The sequence below is a fragment of the Babylonia areolata genome, chromosome 17 (assembly GCF_041734735.1).
Source record: "Babylonia areolata isolate BAREFJ2019XMU chromosome 17, ASM4173473v1, whole genome shotgun sequence".
NCBI classification, from domain to species: domain Eukaryota; kingdom Metazoa; phylum Mollusca; class Gastropoda; order Neogastropoda; family Buccinidae; genus Babylonia; species Babylonia areolata.
In genome coordinates, this window is record NC_134892.1 from 8,769,454 (window position 1) to 8,789,453 (window position 20,000).

General features: G+C 42.8%; 1 protein-coding gene across 1 annotated transcript in view; it reads left to right on the forward strand.

The window, feature by feature from the left end:
* LOC143291395 (rho guanine nucleotide exchange factor 11-like) overlaps positions 1–20,000 on the forward strand; it is a 105,134-nt gene that overhangs the window by 38,848 nt on the left and 46,286 nt on the right. The window contains exons 10-17 of the mRNA XM_076601235.1: positions 5,040–5,204; positions 7,360–7,461; positions 7,887–8,000; positions 9,845–9,949; positions 10,954–11,131; positions 12,412–12,514; positions 16,077–16,263; positions 17,502–17,610. Coding sequence (XP_076457350.1) covers positions 5,040–5,204; positions 7,360–7,461; positions 7,887–8,000; positions 9,845–9,949; positions 10,954–11,131; positions 12,412–12,514; positions 16,077–16,263; positions 17,502–17,610 — 1,063 coding nt within the window. The remainder of the gene's footprint in view (positions 1–5,039; positions 5,205–7,359; positions 7,462–7,886; positions 8,001–9,844; positions 9,950–10,953; positions 11,132–12,411; positions 12,515–16,076; positions 16,264–17,501; positions 17,611–20,000) is intronic.

A 20,000-nucleotide genomic window follows, 5' to 3' on the forward strand; every position in this document is an offset into this window, starting at 1 on the left:
AGTAAGAGAGGGGGTGGCAGGGTGTGTGGGAAGGGATAGAGATTTTTATATATTTTATATTCAGTTGTGATCTGAAATTTCAAGTATTTTATTTTGTGCATGCGTTTGCATCACCGCATGACCACTGTCTTTTTTAAACTTACATTACAAAATGCACACACACACACACACACACACACACACACACACACACACACACACACACACACACACACTTGTTAAATCGCTTGCATTTTATCAGTATCCATAAACAGCAGTTACAATTCCCTCCTCAACGTCAGGTATACATTGTCATTTAAATGTCATAATATCTTCAGTATTGAATGGTTGGATATAGTCAGAGAGTTGGGAAAGCTTGTGTTCTGTTTCACTAATACTTATTTCTTTTTATTTTATAAATAATGTTTTTGTTTGTCAAAAAAGGACAAAATATCCACACACAACATAAATAAGTACGACAAATCCAGATCTGCCTGTGTGCAACTGGTATGTACTTTTTAAATCATTGCTTTCTATTATCATTTAATATGGTTGTTAATTTAATGTTTTTATAGGTTTTTAATCACTCTGCAAATATAATACCCAAATCCATATGCTTTGAATATGAACTTCCAACTTGATGAGTCAAAAGCTGTTTTAAAATCAATACTGAATAATGATAATAATAATAATTATAATAATAATAATAATAATAATAATCATTATGATAATGATAATTATGATAGTATTTACATAGCGTTGAATCTTGTGTAGAGACAAATCTGAGCGCTTTCACACCAGTCATTCATACGCATGCATATCTCTAAAACTGAAGAAACTGAAGACAAGGAAGAGGCAGGGGAGGGAGGCTATCTTGTGAAGAGGTGGGTTTTAAGGCCAGACTTGAAAGTGCTGAGTGCGGAGACCTGACGAAGCGAAAGAGGAAGTTAAAACCAAATGCAAGGTCCAGATACAATAGACGAGGATCTTTTTATTTTTTTTTTTATTTTTTTTTTTTAGCTTTTCATTCAGTCACACACTAGTTTGACATTATCTCCAGGAGTTTTGTCAGTTTCGTTGGGTTTTTGTTGTTGTTGAAGATTTGGGGTACTAGTTTTCTTTGTTGTTGTAGTGTTTTGATGTTTAAAAGCATGTTTTCCTTCCTCCCCCCCCCCCCACCCCCCCACCCCCACCCCCTCCTCTCATCCTGTGTCGGATGAAGAGCTGAATGTCATGAGAAGTGTTGGCATTGTGAGTCACGGGGACTAGTGCTCATGGTCCTGTGTCTTGTGCCGTTTGCTGTGTCCATGGCGCATGCTGACAGGCTTGTGTGTGTGTGTGTGTTGTGTCCGTTCAGTGGAAATCCAACTGTTCCTCCCTGAACCGTCGGTCTTGGGACTCCGTGCTGACGCAGACCCTGCACGTTCCTCAGGTGACTGTGGCGGCACGGCAATGAGTCAGCTGACTTTGACACAGTCTTTAACCCCTCTCGCACGTGCACTGTTGACTGAAATTTACATGATGCGAGTCAGCTGACCAACGCAGCTTAACCCACTCACACGTGCACTGTTGACTGAAATTTACATGATGCGAGTCAGCTGACCGACGCAGCTTAACCCGCTCGCACGTGCACTATTGACTGAAACTTACTACATGATGCACCAAATGAGATTTTTAATTCTGACAGACGCTCTTTGAATTCATCTACGGGTTGGCTGAAATTGACTTGGAGACTGCGTGAAATTTACCATTTCATATGCTGACTGAAATTTGTTGCCCCAGACTGTGGATTTTACTTTGTGACATGCGCTCTGCATGTTGGTTACTCTAAACACCCTCATGCTTTCTGCTCACACTGAATGACGTTTACTGCTTACAGTCTGACTGACGTTTACTTAGAACACGCTGACTCAGCGTTTACTCTACTCTACCCTGATTGGCGTTTTCTCCACACACTCTGACTGATTTTTACTGTACATTTCTTATGTTTAAGCCTTTCACTCTAATGTTCACTCCTTTCAGTTTGATGTTTATACACTCAAAACTTATGCTTATCCCCACTCACTCTGATGATATTTTATCCACACACTCTGTTTCACACTCTCTGAAATTTACTTCAGCACACTCTGAAATTTACTCCACACACTCAGAAATTTACTCCACACACTATCTGAAATTTACTCCACACACTGTGATATTTACTCCACACACTGTCTGAAATTTACTCCACACACTATCAGAAATTTACTCCACACACTGTGATATTCACTCCACACACTATCAGAAATTTACTCCACACACTGTGATATTCACTCCACACACTCAGAATTTACTCCACACACTATCCGAAATTTAGTCCACACACTGTGATACTCACTCCACACGCTCAAAATTTACTTCACACACTATCCGAAACTTACTCCACACACTGTGATATTCACTCCACACACTCAGAAATTTACTCCGCACACTGTGATATTCACTCCACACACTCAGAAATTTACTCCGCACACTATCCGAAATTGACTTCACAAACTGTGAAATTTACTTCACACAATTTGGCTGAAAATGTGATTCACACACTCTCACAGAACTTTGGTTCACACACATCAATTGAAATTTACTCTAGAAGCCTTCTTCATCTGTAGTTTATCCCACAGTCTGACTGGATTTTACCCCCAAACTCTTTCATGATATGTTTGACACATTCTGAGGTCCACTCCATGCACTCTGACTGAAATTTACTTCACGTCTTAGATTTTTATCCACAGATTGACTGAAGTTTATTTCAGACTGAAATTTACTTCACACACTGAATTTACTTCACACTGTGAAATGTACTTCACACACTGACTTATATTTACTTCAGACTTTGACATTTTACTCCACGCACCGACTGAAATTGACTCCATTCACTCTGGACTAACTACGCTTTCCACACAGTTTTGTTGCACACTGGTGAGAAGCTGACTGACAAAAAAAAAAGTCTTAATCCACGCACTGTCTTGATTGTGTTTGGGTTTTTGGGGGCTTCTGTTGGCTCTTAGTCACAGTGATCAGGATCATTCACAGGCACATGAAATGTGACTTGTTGGCAACAAGGTTACAGTAGTGAACACGCTGACAGCGGCCCCATGAAATTTGACTTATCACCAACAAGGTTACAGCAGTGAACACGCTGGCAGCGGCCCCATGAAATTTGACTTATCACCAACAAGGTTACAGTAGTGAACACGCTGGCAGCGGCCCCATGAAATTTGACTTATCACCAGCAAGGTTACAGTAGTGAACGCGCTGACAGCGGCCCCATGAAATTTGACTTATCACCAACAAGGTTACAGTAGTGAACGCGCTGACTTATCACCAACAAGGTTACAGTAGTGAACACGCTGGCAGCGGCCCCATGAAATGTGACTTATCACCAACAAGCTGATGAAATTGAACTCATAAATGATTATCAACAAGCGAATATAATCTTGCTCGTGAAATGTAACTGACCTTTAACAAGCTTTCACTCATAAATGAGTATCAACAAGCAGATGAAATTTAACTCATGATATTTAACCTATCTTTGACAAGCTAATGAAATTTAGCTAATTCTTACTGACAGCTGTGCTAAATACAACCAGTGAGGAGCAGGCATGTGAAGTTTACCTTTATTCTCTCAAGGTCTGCACAGAAGTCACGTTCTGCCTGACGCCACCAGTGCCGGAACTTTTGGTTGTCCTCAGTAGACAATAACATCTTTCGTGAAATCTACCAGACATAGTCTTGAGGGCTTCTTTTTTTCTTTTTTTCTTTTTTTTCTTTTTTTTTCCCAATTCAAACCATTAAGCTTGAGGAATGTAAAAGGTTTTGGTTGGTTGTGTTTTTTTGTTTGTTTAATTCTTTGCTTGATTAAGTGTGTGTGTGTGTTAAGTATTTTGTAACATCTGTTCAGAAAGTTTGATATTGGACACAAATAAATAAATAGATAAATAAATAAGAAGGAAAAAAAAAACACAGAAAACAAGACAAGAAAAAAAATCCACAGAATCTAAAATATGTTGTTCGTTCTTTAGTTTAACGTCTTTTCACTGTAAGTGATATTAGAAAATTCTAAAATATGTGTTTGTGACTATGTGTGTGTGCATCTGAGCATGCATGTGTGTGCACGCATATATATATATGTGTGCGTGCGTGTGTGTCTGTGTATGTTTATGTGTGTGTTAATTTATGGAAGCTACATTGTGCAGTATTTCTAACGCATGGATATTGGTTTATGGAAGCCACTCAGTGGTCTATGGCTCTGTGTGTAGGCTGGTCATTAATTGAACGTCTGTTCACCAATGTGTTTGCAGTCTATGTGTGAATGTGTATGAGAAAGTGCTTGAACTGTGTTCAATTACAAATGTGATAAGAAACCGAAATTCAAAAATGAAAAAGGAAATAATACCAGGAATAAAAACAAAGGAATCAAGTCAGTTCACCATTAAATCAACTGACGAGTAAAAACAGATCATAGTAAGATAATGATGAAGATTAAATTTTCTCTCTTTTTTTTTTTTTTTTTTTTTTTTTTTTTAACTGAGTTGTTGGAAAGTATAGGAACGAATTTTTTAATCTTAACTTCAGAAAGAATATGCAAATTTGTTATTTTCTGCCTGCATAGGCGAAGGCGCACAATATTCCGGGTATGTTTTGTTTTGAAGATGTCAGTTTTCTATCTGTGTTGTGTGTGTGTGTGTGTGTGTGGGCATGTGTGCCGTAGCACAAGCAATGCGTTTTGTGTTTGTGTGTGTGTGTGTGTGTGTGCCGCACACAAGTGATGCTTTCTGTGTGTGTGTGTGTGTGTGTGTGTGTGCCGCACACAAGTGATGCTTTCTGTGTGTGTGTGTGTGTGTGTGTGTGTGCCGCACACAAGTGATACATTCTGTGTGTGTGTGTGTGTGTCTGTGTGTGTGTGTGCCGCACACAAGTGATACATTATGTGTGTGTGTGTGTGGGTGTGTGTGTGGACACATCCTCAGTAAAGCGTGGCCGTGCAACTAAGTTGTCTGTCTGTTTTACCACCCCTGCAGGCCACCTCTCTGCCGGTGACCTCTGACACCAGTGGCCGGGTCGACTCCCCCCACCACAGCCCCCGCGTGTCCCCCACCCCCCTCCACCCCCACAACGCCCGCCACGACCACCACGACCACACGGACGACTCTGGCCTAGCGCTCAGAACCGAGTCCACTATGGAGGTAGGATGGAGACGTGTCGTTTTTTTATGTTTTGGGTTGTGGTTTTGTTTTTTTTTTGGGGGGGGGGGTTGTTGTTGTTGTTTTTTTACCCACTTGCATAGAAGATTATGTGCAGTGATGTCCGAGAGGTAATGTGTCCACTTAGGAAGTGAGAGAAACTGGTTTGGATCCCGGCACAGTCGCCAGTATTTTCTCCCCCTCCACTAGACCTTGAGTGGTGGTCTGGATGCTAGTCATTCGGATGAGACGATAAACCAAGGTCCCATGTGCAACATGCGCTTAATGCACGATACAGAACCCATTGCAACAGAAGGGTTGTCCCTGGCAAAATTCTGTAGAAAAATCCACTTTGATTGGAAAAGAAATAGAAAAAAAAACTGAAGGCTGGTGTGGGGTGTGGGAGGGGAGGAATAAGGAAACGGGGTAGATTTGGGGCTGGGAGGGGTTTGTGTATGGGTGGGTGGGTGTGTAACTATGTCGGTGGATGTGTTTGTGTCTTTTAGATATCACTCAGTAATTCAGCTTGATATTGAATGGTATACTCCAGAAAAAAAAAAAAAAAAAAAAAAAGCAAAACACACGCGTGCGCGCACGCGCGCGCGCACACACACACACACACACACACACAGAAAACATTGTGCAGCTGTGCAGTAGTTGAATTGTGTGTGCACAAAAGTAAGTCCACATTGAATTACTCACATTATGGAACTCAAGTTTGTCTTATGATTTTTTGTTTTGTATCGAAACTAATTTGTGCCTAAGTGTGTGGTACTCACCAAACCCATTATCTCTTCAATTTCAATGAATTTTCTTCTTCTTTTGTGTGTGTGTGTGTGTGTGTTCGTTTGATTTTTGGAAAGAGGTCTAGCAACTTACAACATGCTTACAGGCCCAAGAAATATGTATTACATATGTGGTGTCTTTCATCACTTTTCTAAAATATTTTACAAACACTTTATAGTTCCAGTCAAATTTGCAAAGTGTAAAGTATTTGTTGCACAAAAAAGGTAGGAACGTTAATGAAAAAGTGATGCATTTGAAAAAAAAGAACAATAACTTCTTTTTTATTTTCTGCAGAACCAGAATCCAGCGTCATTTTCCAAAGAAAACAAAAAGTGTACATCAGTAGACACCGGCTTCTTAAAATGCTATCAGAAAAAAATATTACATGTTGCGAAAAATACCAATGTTGCATCATGTTTTCGGTATATGCAATGATGTTTGATATTTTCTGAAAATGCATTAAAAAAAAAAAAAAATTAAAAAATACTGGTGTTGTATATTTGATTTCTCAGAAATAACATTGTTATTGCATTGTAATGGGACAGTTAGGCGAGTGTGATTACCACTACACTAGCAAACTTTATTTATTAATTATTATTATTATTATTACTACCTTTTTATATTATAATTATTATTTATTTATTTATTTATTTATTTACTTACTTATTTATGTACGCTTATCTATTATTTATTCACCTTTTTTTTTCTCTCTCTCTCAAGGCCTGACTAAGCGCATTGGGTTATGCTGCTGGTCAGGCATCTGCTTGGCAGATGTGGTGTAGCGTATACGGATTTGTCCGAACGCAGTGACGCCTCCTTGAGCTACTGAAAACTGAAACTGAAACTAGCAAACCAAAAAACGGTGGCAGAATGGGTAAGGCGCTTATCTGCTCATGTAGGTAGTGTCCATGAAGATCAGGGTCCAGTCACCACTATTGCCCTTGCTCCCAAACTTGACTGAAAAATCAAATTGAGCGTCATCTTCTTCGGATGGGACGAAACACCCAGGTCCCACACATAGCACACACTCAGCGCACCCAAAAAGAACCCATGGCAACGAGATCCGAGCGTTGCCCTCTGGCAAACTTTTGTAGAAGAAATTCACTGCGATGGATACACAAATATACGCATACACTCAAAGCCTGACAAGCGCGTTGGGTTATGCTGCTGTCAGGCATCGTCCTTGCAAATATGGTATAGCGTGTATGACATATGGATTTGTCTGAACGCAGTGACACCTTCTTGAGAAGCTGAAACTGAAAACCGAAACTGAAACGAGACCGTGTGTCCGGGCACTGATCGTTATCACCAAGGTGACCTGCGTGCGGGTGTAAAACTGTGTCTGTATGTCCGTCTGTATGTCTGTCTGCAGACTGACAGTGGCGTGGGCCACTCTGACACTGCCAGCCTCGCCTCCATACAAAAAGGAATCATCATCGACGATGATGAAGACATCAGTTCTGATAATGAACAGGTGAGATCTGTTTGATATGAGGAGGGCCAGGGGGGGTGGGGGGGGGGAGGAGGAACAGGTGGGTTGGGGGGGATAGGAAGGGGAGAGAGGGGGGAGAGAGGGTGAACAGAAAATGTACTTTTGAATTTTGGCTCATATGTGTGTTTACACACAATGTGAGTGCAATAACCTTGTTTGAGTGTGTGTGTCTGTGTGTCCTTGGTAAACTTAAGCAAATTAATACGTCATAATCGTCATGGTAACGCTCGAATCTTACACTACACATCTTTCTCATCATAGTTGTCTTGGTAACATTAACTTCCAATGATAATAGACAGTGTCATCATCATCATCATGGTGACACTAACATCTAGTGATGATAATCAGCAGTGTCATCACTGTCGTCACAGTAACAGTAACTAACGGCGGTGGTGATGTGTGTGCAGTCACAGACCATGGACTCGGGTACGTTCTCCGACATACGACTCCTGGAGAAGAAACCGGCCCACTTGGCAGTTTTCCTGCATTACCTCATCTCCAATAGCGACCCTTGTGCCCTGGTCAGTGACGGTCTGTCTGTGTGGATGTGTTTGTAGGGAGGGGTGGTATTCTATTCTGTCTGTGTGGATGTTTGTAGGGAGGGGTGGTATTCTGTCTGTGTGGATGTGTTTGTAGGGAGGGGTGGTATTCTGTCTGTGTGGATGTGTTTGTAGGGAGGGGTGGTATTCTGTCTGTGTGGGTGTGTTTGTAGGGAGGGGTGGTATTCTGTCTGTGTGGATGTGTTTGTAGGGAGGGGTGGTATTCTGTTCTGTCTGTGTGGATGTGTTTGTAGGGAGGGGTGGTATTCTGTCTGCGTGTGTGGATGTATTTGTAGGGAGGTGTGGTATTCTGTCTGTGTGTGTTTGTAGGGAGGGGTGGTATTCTGTCTATGTGGATGTGTTTGTAGGGAGGGGTGGTATTCTGTCTGTGTGGATGTGTTTGTAGGGAGGGGTGGTATTCTGTCTGTGTGGATGTGTTTGTAGGGAGGGGTGGTATTCTATTCTGTCTGTGTGGATGTGTTTGTAGGGAGGGGTGGTATTCTGTCTGTGTGTGTGGATGTGTTTGTAGGGAGGTGTGGTATTCTGTCTGTGTGTGTTTGTAGGGAGGGGTGGTATTCTGTCTATGTGGATGTGTTTGTAGGGAGGGGTGGTATTCTGTCTGTGTGGATGTATTTGTAGGGAGGGGTGGTATTCTGTCTGGATGTGTTTGTAGTGAGGGGTGGTATTCTGTCTGTGTGGATGTGTTTGTAGGGAGGGGTGGAGGGTGGTATTCAGTTTGTCTGGGTGTGTTTGTAGTGGATATTTATTAGCAGTCTGTCTGTCTGGATGTGTTTGTAGGGAGGGGTGGGGGTGTCTGTTGTATTCCTGTAATTACCTCATCCCAATTGCGTCCCTTCTGGCCTGGTCAGTGTCTGGCTGTCTGAGTTTGTGTATACGGAGAGGGTTGGGTGTGTGTGTGTGTGTGTGTGTGTTGTGTGTTGTATTCCTGTAATGACCTCATCTCTAGTAGCGACCTTGTGCCCTGGTCAGCGTCGGTCTGTCTGTCTGAATCTTTGTATATGGAGAGGGTGGGGGTATGTGTGTGTATGTGTGTCTGGTGTATTCCTGTAATTACCTCATCCCCAGTTGCATCCCTTGTGGCCTGGTTAGTGTCTGTCTGTCTGTCTGAAAGTGTGTATATGGAGAGGGGTGGTGTGTGTGTGTGTGTGTGTGTGTGTGTTGTGTGTTGTATTCCTGTAATTACCTCATCTCTAGTAGCAACCTTGTGCCCTGGTCAGCGTCTGTCTGTCTGAATGTGTGTATGTGGAGAGGGGTGTGTGTGTGTGTCTGTTGTATTCCTGTAATTACCTCATCTCTATTTGTGACCCTTGTGCCTTGGTCAGTGTCTGTCTGGATGTGAAAATGTGGAGGGGAGGGGGTGCATGTGTGTCTGTTGTATTTCTGTAATCTGTGGCAGTGTGTGTGTGTGTGTGTGCGTGTGTGTGTGTGTTTCAGCTGTTCTACACAGTGACAAATATGTTTGTTTCAGATGTTTTACATATTGTCAACCTTGTTTGTTTCAGCTGTTTTACATAGTGACAAATGTGTTTGTCTCAGCTGTTTTGTAAAGTGACAGATATGTTTGCCTCAGCGGTTCTACATAGTGTCAGCCATGTTTGTTACAGCCGTTCTACATACTGACAAATATGTTTGTTTCAGCTGTTCTACATAGTGAAAATTGTGTTTGTTTGAGCTGTTCTACATAGTGACCGGTATGTTTGTATCAGTTGTTCTACATAGTGTCATAGTGTGCTGTTTTACATGGTGACAACTGTATTTGTTACAGCTGTTTAACATGGTGACGTATATGGGGGTTTTTTTTCCAGCTTTTCTACTTGGTGACAGACATGTACAAGCAAACAGCAGGGAGCACTAAAGATCTACGCAAATGGGGCTACGAGATTTTCTCCACATTTCTCGTCCCCGAAGCGGTGAGGGGTTTGGTGAATTCTGTCTTCGCTCAGGATGCTTTATCTTGTCGCTTCTCTCTGTCTCTCACTTCGCATATCCGTGATGAAATTTGTGTGCGTTCCTATTACATCACCATCGTACATAGCCTGGACATGTGTCAACTTGTAGTGGCGGTACAAGGTTGAAAACTTGTCTTTGTTTTCCTTGTGTGCAATTTTGACAGCATTGGAGTTGCTTCTCTTTGCTAGGATTGCTTCAGTTTGAGAATGTGATTCTGTTTGTTTGGTGTGGTTTTTTTTGCCCCATGTGTTTTGGTGATGAAAAAATGACTCAGAGGCAATCTTTGTCAAAAGAGGAGAATGTGTGCTAGATCTTGACGGTCCTGGTTGACCCCCGGGTCTCTACTATATAAATCTAAGAAGGAGATATATGTAGTGTGTATTTGTATTTGTATTTCTTTTTATCACAACAGATTTCTCTGTGTGAAATTCGGGCTGCTCTCTACAGGGAGAGCGTGTCGCTATACTACAGTGCCACCCATTTTTTTTGTATTATTTCCTGCATGCAGTTTTATTTGTTTTTCCTATCGAAGTAGATTTTTCTACAGAATTTTGCCAAGAACAACCCTTTTGTTGCCGTGGGTTCTTTTTCGTGTGCTAAGTGCATGCTGCACACGGGACCTCGGTATATCGTCTCATCCAAATGACTAGCGTCCAGACCACCACTCTGTGTCTTGTGGAGGGGGAGAAAATATCGGCGGCTGAGCCGTGATTCAAACCAGCGCGCTCAGATTCTCTTGCTTCCTGGGCGAACGTGTTACCGCTAGGCCATCACTCCACATCACTGCACCTGTATAAATGTTGAATGCACCGAAGGTGTATTTCTGATGCATATTTACTTTTTCTCCTTTATATATATATATATATATATATATATATTCATATGAACAATATATATGCAACACTGAAAAGAAGTTGAAAGGGAAAACAAAAATCATCTCCATATCTCTCTCTCCCTGCGACAGCCGCTGCGAGTGGAGGTGCACGAGAGCCTGGTGGCGCGGGCCAATGAGGTGCTGATGGCGGGCAGTGGGCGCAATGAGAACGAGCTGGTGCTGAGGGGCATGTTCGACGGCTGTCGCTCTGCCCTCAGCCAGGAGCTCAGCGAACAGCTGGCCGAGTTCCGGAACATGAGAGTCCGCGGTATGGTGGTCTGTGTGTGTGTTGGGTGGGGGAGGGGTTTGGGGGGTTTATGTGTGTGTATGTGTGTGTGCGAACAGCTGGCCAAGTTCTGGAACATGAGAGTCCACGGTATGGTGGTCTGTGTGTGTGTTGGGTGGGGGAGGGGTTGGGGGGTGGGTTTGGGGGGTTTGTGTGTGTGTATGTGTGTGTGTGTGCGAACAGCTGGCCAAGTTCAGGAACATGAGAGTCCACGGTATGGTGGTCCGTATTTGTGTTGGGTGAGGGAGGGGTTTGGGGGGTGGGGTTAGGGGGGTTTGTGTGTGTGTGTGTGCGAACAGCTGGCAAGTTCAGGAACATGAGATTCCGCGGTATGGTGGTCTGTGTGTGTGTTGGGTGGGGGACGGGTTCAGGGGTGGGGTGGGGTGTGTGTGTGTGAGTGTGTGTGTGTGTGTGAACAGCTGGTTAAGTTCAGTCTGTGGTATGATGATCTGTGTGTGTGGGTGGGTGACTGTGGGTGGGTGTTTGTGTGCATGTTTGTGTGTGTGTGTGTGTGTGCAAACAGCTTGATGAACAACATGAAAGTCCGTGGTGTGATGATCTGTGTGTGTGGGAGTGTGTGTGTGTTTGTGTATGTATGTTTGCGTATGTGTATGTAATTTGTTTGTGTGTGTGGGGGGGGGGGGGGATTGTGTGTTTGTGTGTGTGTGGAGGAGGACGTGGTGTAGCGGGGGGCGGGGCGGACGTTGGCAGACAGAGGGGTGGGTGGGGGATTTGGGCACAGAAGGGGGTGGTGGAGGGAGGGAGATTGTCTGGAAAACACTGCTGAAGCCTCCCAGGCATGGTGGACTGCTGCTCTAGCTGTGATCTCACAGTACTGAAAGGCTCTTCGTCGTCGTCATCATCGTCGTTGTCTTCTAATTCATTAGATGGACAACCCCAGTCTCCACAAGACTGAAGTCAGCTGCACACTGCAGGTCCTCCATACATAGATACGTAGATCTTCTGCAGGGACTGAAAGGCGTAAGTCAGCACTCAAAATGCAGCTTGATTAGCCATACTTTACCGTGACCCACTGTTGCAGACTCCGGCAGGGGTCTTGATTCGTGTCCTGTCCAAACTACGAGTCTGCTATGTGGAGAAATTGAAAGTAGCTGTGGGCAATAGCCTTCGTTGGAAGAAAATTTCCTTTGTGTTTTGTGTGTGGTTCCTGCCTTGATGGTGGGTATGTGGTGAACAGCCACATATGGACGGTGATTCTGAGTCTGGTGTGTGTGTGTGTGTGTGTGTGTGTGTGACCACAGGCCTGGATACTATCTTCGGGGCCCACGAACTGCAGGATAACATGGACAAGGGGCAGGAGCTGAAGATGATCGAGAAATACCTGGTGCCTCACCTCCGATACTGGTAAGGGACAGAAACTTGAAAACTTGAAACTTGAAATGTTTTATTGTCATTGCCTGCAAAGGTCTTTTGACAAGGGGGTAACTTTTTCACATCAACAGATTACAATAATCTTTATGATGTAAATTTTAAACATTGCAGTCAAACAAAGATTGGTAACACTGTCACCATAATTGTATGTGTACATTGTATCACTTCATCACTTCAAGGAAAATACTAAGAGGAAGAAGAAAAAAATTCGACCATCCTCTCACATTCATAATTTCATGTACTCCTTACTTTCATTCCAGAACATATCAGCATTCAGTCAACTATGGTTAACTACCTTATAATACATTATTTTGCCCGTGGATAACAAGTCCTTGTCTTATTTTTTGCGCTTCTGCAATAAATTTTGCAAGCGATCTAATTATAATTTCATCCTCAGATGATAAAACAGAAGCAGTGTTGTGCATTTCAGCTATACCTACTTCAAAAAATTTACATTTATTTCTCAACTCATCATAAGCTTTACACTCAAACAAAAAGTGTTTCTCATCTTCAGTTTGTGAGCCACATGATGGGCATGGTAATTCTACTGAAGTCCCAGGTTCAAACCATTTCTTATTTGCGTTGAAACCAAGTGTCCTTAATCGAAATCTTGCATAACTTATTCTGTGCCATTTATCTGTAATGATACTTAGAAATCTTTCAGGTTGAAATACGTTTTTAAATGAGAAAAACCAACTATATTTTTCTTTTGTTTCCATATTGGAGTGCCAGTATTGTTGAATAGAATAAATAAGTCTGTCTTTAAATTCTGATATAAATTGGTAAGGGACAGAGAGAGAGACTTTTTTTGTAATCAGGGAAGTGGAATAAGCATGCATATGCATTTTTTTTTTCTTTTTTTTTTAGTCCAGCCCTCAGGGCAAAGAGAAATGAAATCAAAATATTCACAAAATAACAAAGGTGATAGAAATACAAACAAGATATTCATATACACTCAAACAAGCAGTAAACATTTACAGGTACATAATCAGAATACTTGCATTCATGTCAGAAATGTTTATAAATATACATTATTGTATTGCGGTGAGAGAGAGAAAGAGAGAGAGAGAGATGATGATGATGAGGGGGGGGGGAGATAAAGGAAGAGGGAAAGAGAGGGGGGAGGGACGGGGAAGAATGAGACAGAGGGGGTTGTATTGAGGAGGTGGGGGATTCAGATTCAGATAGTTTCTTCATGAACAAAGGACATAGCCCTATATGACCAAAGGGGCGATAACAGCAATAATTTTTATGTCACTGGAACTACAGCGGTAAATTATGACGTCACTATATCTCTTCAGTGAAAAGCTTTACATAGATATAATGCCAAGTTACGTATAACTCCATCATCCATAGACGCCACCAGCAAATTAAATCAAAATAAACACAGATATGTATACTATTTCTTTGGAATTTTCCCGTTGTGCAAATGACTTCATGTTTGTAAAGCGCCGAGAGCATGGTGTCTGACTGAGGATAGGCACTGTATAAGTATCCATATCATAGTCTTCTTCTTCTTCTTCTTCTTCTGCGTTCGTGGGCTGCAACTCCCACGTTCACTCGTATATACACGAGTGGGCTTTTACGTGTATGACCGTTTTTACCCCGCCATGTAGGCAGCCATACTCCACTTTCAGGGGTGTGCATGCTGGGTATTTACTTGTTTCCATAACCCACCGAACGCTGACATGGATTACAGGATCTTTAACGTGCATATTTGATATTTTACTTGCGTGTACACACGAAGGGGGTTCAGGCACTAGCAGGTCTGCACACATGTTGACCTGGGAGATCGTAAAAATCTCCACCCTGTACCCACCAGGCGCCGTCACCGAGATTCGAACCCGGGACCCTCAGATTGACAGTCCAACACTTTAACCATTCGGCTATTGCGCCTGTCATATCATAGTCTTAATCCATATACCTTACTATGTCCACAGTTACAGTTTTCGGTTTCAGTTTCTCAAGGAGGCATCACTGCATTCAGACAAATCCATATACCGTAAAGTTCGGTCTATTGAGCGCACTGGTATATAAGCCGCACCCACTAAATTTTGGAAAAAATTGAACTTTATACATACATAAGCCGCACTGACTTATAAACCGCACTTATTTCCGGTACCGGAACACATACTAATACTACAGAAAAGCTGTCAATACTGTAGGTTATGAAATAAACACAAGCGGGAACAACACAAAGAAAAGCAAGTGAAAATACTGCTAGTGCCACACAAAAAATAAATAAATAAATAAACACAACAAAAATAAGATCCATAATTTAGGGATAGTCACATTTACTGAACGTCATCCTGCTCACTGAATCTACTGCTTATGTATACTTGCATATCTATCAGAATGGATTTCTTCTGTAGAACTTTGCCAGAGGACAACACTCTCGTTGCCATGGGTTCCTTTTCAGTGCGCCAAGTGCGTTTCATCCGAATGACTAGAAGCTCAGTCTTGATTTTCCACTGAAACTTGGGAGAAAGGGCGAGAGCGAGAGATGTGTACCCACAGCCCTCACAGACTTCTGTACAGGCAGATGAGCATCCAGAGATGCCAGCTGTTAGGATTTTGCTGATTTTTTACTCACTTGTGTAAACAAAGTGAGTCTATGTTTTAACCCGGTGTTCGGTTGTCTGTGTGTGTGTGTGTCCGTGTGTCTGTGTGTCCGTGGTAAACTTTAACATTGACATTTTCTCTGCAAATACTTTGTCAGTTGACACCAAATTTGGCATAAAAATAGGAAAAATTCAGTTCTTTCCAGTCATCTTGTTTAAAACAATATTGCACCTCTGGGATGGGCACAAAAAAATTAAAAAAAGAAGCCTAATTATATGCAAACTGCATTTACTGTTATATTTATATTTTTTGTATTCTCTAAACTTGGCACTTTGACCTCTTATTCTGACACAACAACAAGAGGAGACATTATTATCATTTTTGTTCAAACAGGAACTTCTTTTGCTAAGCATGGAATTTTTATTTATTTTGCAAACGTTTTGGTGCAGATAGTAAAAAAGGGAAATTACTCTGTAATTAATGCTAGGGGACTTAATTTATCACAAATGAGTCTTGAAGGCCTTGCCTCTCTTTTTTTTTTTTTTTTTTTTTCGTTTAATTGCAGTTTGTTACGATGTTACATCAATGTCAAACAAGTTCATTTTCGATTACGTAACATGGTCTCATACTTTCCTGTCGTAACATTACCCAGACGGTCTAGACCTATCAATCACGAGATCAGGGCAGTCACTACTAACCTTGGTCTCACGTGATGGTGCTCAGCTAATCGCGTGCTTGTTAACATGAAAATAGCAATTGAGTGGACCAGTCAGCTTAATCGTAACAGGTAGGCCCAAGTGTTTGTATGCTTTGTAGATAAAATGTACGTTTGCATATGTGGCTCAAAGTCCGGGTGTTCATACCAAAATCAAAATGTTCCTACCAGATTTCCTGATCGTTCCTACAAACACTTGACAGGGTTTGGCATGTCTGAGCATCCTAATCATTCCGCAACTTTCCTCCATGTCCACAGCTCAGAGGATTCGTCCAGCCGGCCGCTGAGTGACCGTGACCTGGCCATGGGATGGGCCCTGGCCACCTTCCTGAGGCAGGTCGGGGTGCACAAGACCTCCTCCAGCGGCATCCTGGAGCGCGTGCAGAGCTTCATCATGAAGGACAAGCGCAGCTTCAAGCTGGGCTCCCGCTCTGCCAAGGCCAAGGTGAGGAGGAGGAGGGGGTGGGGGGAGAGAGGGGGTTGGGACGGAGGATGTGCGGAGGTGTAGGGGGTTGTGGAGGTGGGGGAAAGGGGGGGGTGTGTGTAAGCAATGGGAGGGAGGATTCAGACTGTGGGTGTGGGAGTTGTCACTCCTTCAAGTTCGGGCCCCTGCTTCACCAAAGGCCAAGGTGAGGTGGAGAGAGGGGAAGGGGTGGGGTGGAGGAGGTGCGGAGGGGTGTGGGGGTTGGTAGTGGGTGTGTGTGTGTGGGTGGAGGGAGCATGGTGCATCCTGGAGCGCGGGCAGAGCTTTGTCCTGAAGGACAAGCACTGCTTCAAGCTTCGCTCCTGCCCATCATCCTACTTTGTTTTGGTATCAAGACACACTCTTCAGTGAAACAGTCAGCGGAACCCAGCCACAAGTGTTTCTGTATCACAAAGATCAACCTTCTGGATGGAAATACTTCCATGTTGCATGGATTTCCTGTATTGACATTTTGGCGGGATTTTTTTTTTGGGGGGGGGGGGGGTATAGACATTTTGGTGGTTGTTTTTTTTTTGGGGGGGGGGGGTATTTTTTTTTTTAGTGGGTTTTTTGTTTTTGTTTCTGTCCCTGCACTCCTCCAAGAAAAAGCAGCACATGGCAGCTTCAAGCTGGGCTGTCGCTCTGCCAAGGTCAAGGTTACTTCGGAGGAGGCAGGGGGAGAGGGAGGGGAGCCGCGAGAGGGGCTTAGACTGTGTGTGGGGGTACTACTTTCGTGTTGTTAGGATTGATTTCCCGTATTGGCATTTTCACGAGGGTTTTTTGTTTTTGTTTTTTTGTTTTGTTTTACTTTGTTTTGGTATTAAGACACACACTTTTGGTTTTTAACTGTGGTCCCTGGACTCCAGCTGCAAAGTTTTCCGTGTTACAAAAAACGAGTCTTCTCCTTCTTCTTCTTTGTCTCTTTCTTCTTCTTTTTCATCCTCTTCCCCTTCTTCCTCTTCTTCTCCTCTGTCTTCTTCTTCTTTTTCCTCTTCTTCTTTTTCTTCTCCTTCGTCTTCTTCTCTCTTTTTTTTCCTTTCTTTTTCTTGTTGTTGAGTTCTAAGACGACTTTTTTCCTCTCCCTCTTCTTCTCCTTCTCCTTCCTTTCTTTGTCCCTTCTTCTTCTTCTTTCTCTTCTCTTCGTCTTCTTTTTCTGAGTGTTGTTGTTGTTGTTGTTGAGTTGTAAGACTGACATGACGAGGGCAGTGTTGGGTGTGCAGGGGGTGAAGGGTCACCAGTTCAACCTGCAGCACTTCTACGTCCCCACCCTGTGCTCCAAGTGTGAGGGGCTGATCTGGGGGGTGGGCTTCCAGGGCTTCCTCTGCCAGAGTGAGTCTTTTCGTGTATTTCGTTCGTTTATTTATTTATTTATAGTCTGTTTCACCCAAGATGATGATATTAGATTGAGAATTCTTCTCCTCCTTCTTCTTCTTTTTCGTTCGTTCGTGGGCTGCAACTCCTACGTTCGCTCGTATGTACACGAGTGGGTTTTTATGTGCATGACTGTTTTTTTTACCCCGCCTAGACTGAAAATAATTGATGGTGTTATTATTATTAGTAGTAGTAGTAGTATTGTTATTAGTATTTTTATTATTTCTATCATCATGATTGTTATTATTATTATTACTTAGAAATCATCATTTCTGAAAATCAATGCCAGAGGAAGGACTATTCAACTGAAAATGGGGCGGTTGAGATGGAGGGTTGGGGGGAGGGGGACTGAGGAAGGAAGAGAGAGAGAGAACAGAATGTGGAATAGATAAGAGTACTAAATGTAAAATGGAGAGGGTGAGTGTCAGTGATTAGAGAAAGAAAAACATAATATTGGAAGGATGTGTGTGAGAGGGGGGGATGGGAGAAGTGGGATTTGGACAGAAAATTGAGTCTTCTTGTTCTTGTTCTTCTTCTTTTTCTTCTTCTTCTCCTTCTTCATCTTCGTCTTCTTCTTCTCTCGTTCATGGGTAGCGACTCCTGTGTTCACTTGTATACATTAGCAGGTTTTTACATGTACTACTGTTTTTATCCCCACCGTGCAGGCAGTCCTACTCTGTTTTGTGTCATTCACTTGGTTTTCAGTCACACTCACACTCACACAAACATGTGGAGTGATGGCCTAGAGGTAACGCGTCCGCCTAGGAAGCGAGAGAATTTGAGCGCGCTGGTTCGAATCACAGCTCAGCCGCCGATATTTTCTCCCCCTCCACTAGACCTTGAGTAGTGGTCTGGACGCTAGTCATTCGGATAAGACGATAAACCGAGGTCCCATGTGCAGCATGCACTTAGCGCACGTAAAAGAACCCACGGCAACAAAGGGGATGTTCCTGGCAAAATTCTGTAGGAAAATCCACTTTGATAGGAAAAACAAATAAAAGTGCACGCAGGAAAAAATACAAAAAAAAATAGGCGGCGCTGTGGTATGGCGACGCGCTGTCCCTGGGGAGAGCAGCCCGAATTTCACATAGAGAAATCTGTTGTGATAAAAAGAAATACAAATACAAATACAACATTTTACATGTATGACCTTTTTGTTTATTTACCCTGCCATGTAGGCAGTAATACTCTTGTTTTCCAGGGGGTCGCATGGTGGATATGTTCTTGTTTCCATAACCTGCCAAACGCTGACATGGATAACAGGATCTTTAACATGCATGTTTGATCTTCTGCATGTGTATACACTATGAAGGGAGTTCAGACATCAGCTGGTCAGGAAAAAAAAAAAAAAAAATCTCCACCATTGCCCTCCAGGGTGCTGTCACCAGGATTTGAACCTGAGACCCTCAGATTGAAAATCCAGTGCTTTAAACACTCGACTGTTGTGCCAGTTGTCAGAGTGAGACACACAGACAGGCCAACTCCCTGTTTGTAAAGCGCTTAGGTCTAGGTCCCTGACCATGGATAATGCTGTATAGGTATCCGTATCATCATCATAAAGGCTGATTACCTGTTTGTAAAGTGCTTAGATCTTGGTCCTTGGCTGAGGATAGGCGCTATATAAGTATCCGTATCGTCATCATAAAGGTTGATTACCTGTTTGTAAAGTGCTTAGATCTTGGTCTTTGGCTGAGGATAGGCACCATATAAGTATCCGTATCATCATCACAAAGGCTGAGTACCTGTTTGTAAAGTGTTTAGATCTTGGTCCTTGGCCGAGGATAGGCGCTATATAAGTATCCGTATCATCGTCATCATAAAGGCTGATTACCTGTTTGTAAAGTGCTTAGATCTTGGCCCTTGGCCGAGGATAGGCGCTATATATAAGTATCCGTATCATCATCATAAAGGCTGATTACCTGTTTGTAAAGTGCTTAGATCTTGGTCCTTGGCCGAGGATAGGCGCTGTATAAGTATCCGTATCATCATCATAAAGGCTGATTACCTGTTTGTAAAGTGCTTAGATCTTGGTCCTTGGCTGAGGATAGGCGCTATATAAGTATCTGTATCATCATCATAAAGGTTGATTACCTGTTTGTAAGGTGCTTAGATCTTGGTCCTTGGCTGAGGATAGGCACTATATAAGTATCCATATTGTCATCATAAAGGCTGATTACCTGTTTGTAAAGTGCTTAGATCTTGGTTCTTGGCTGAGAATAGGCGCTATATAAGCATCCATATCATCATCATAATGGCTGACTGCCAAGCCCTAGACGCAGCGGATGTGAATTCACTGCATTGATGGTTGTTAAAGGCTTTGGAACCTTCATCTCATAACCTGACTGCTC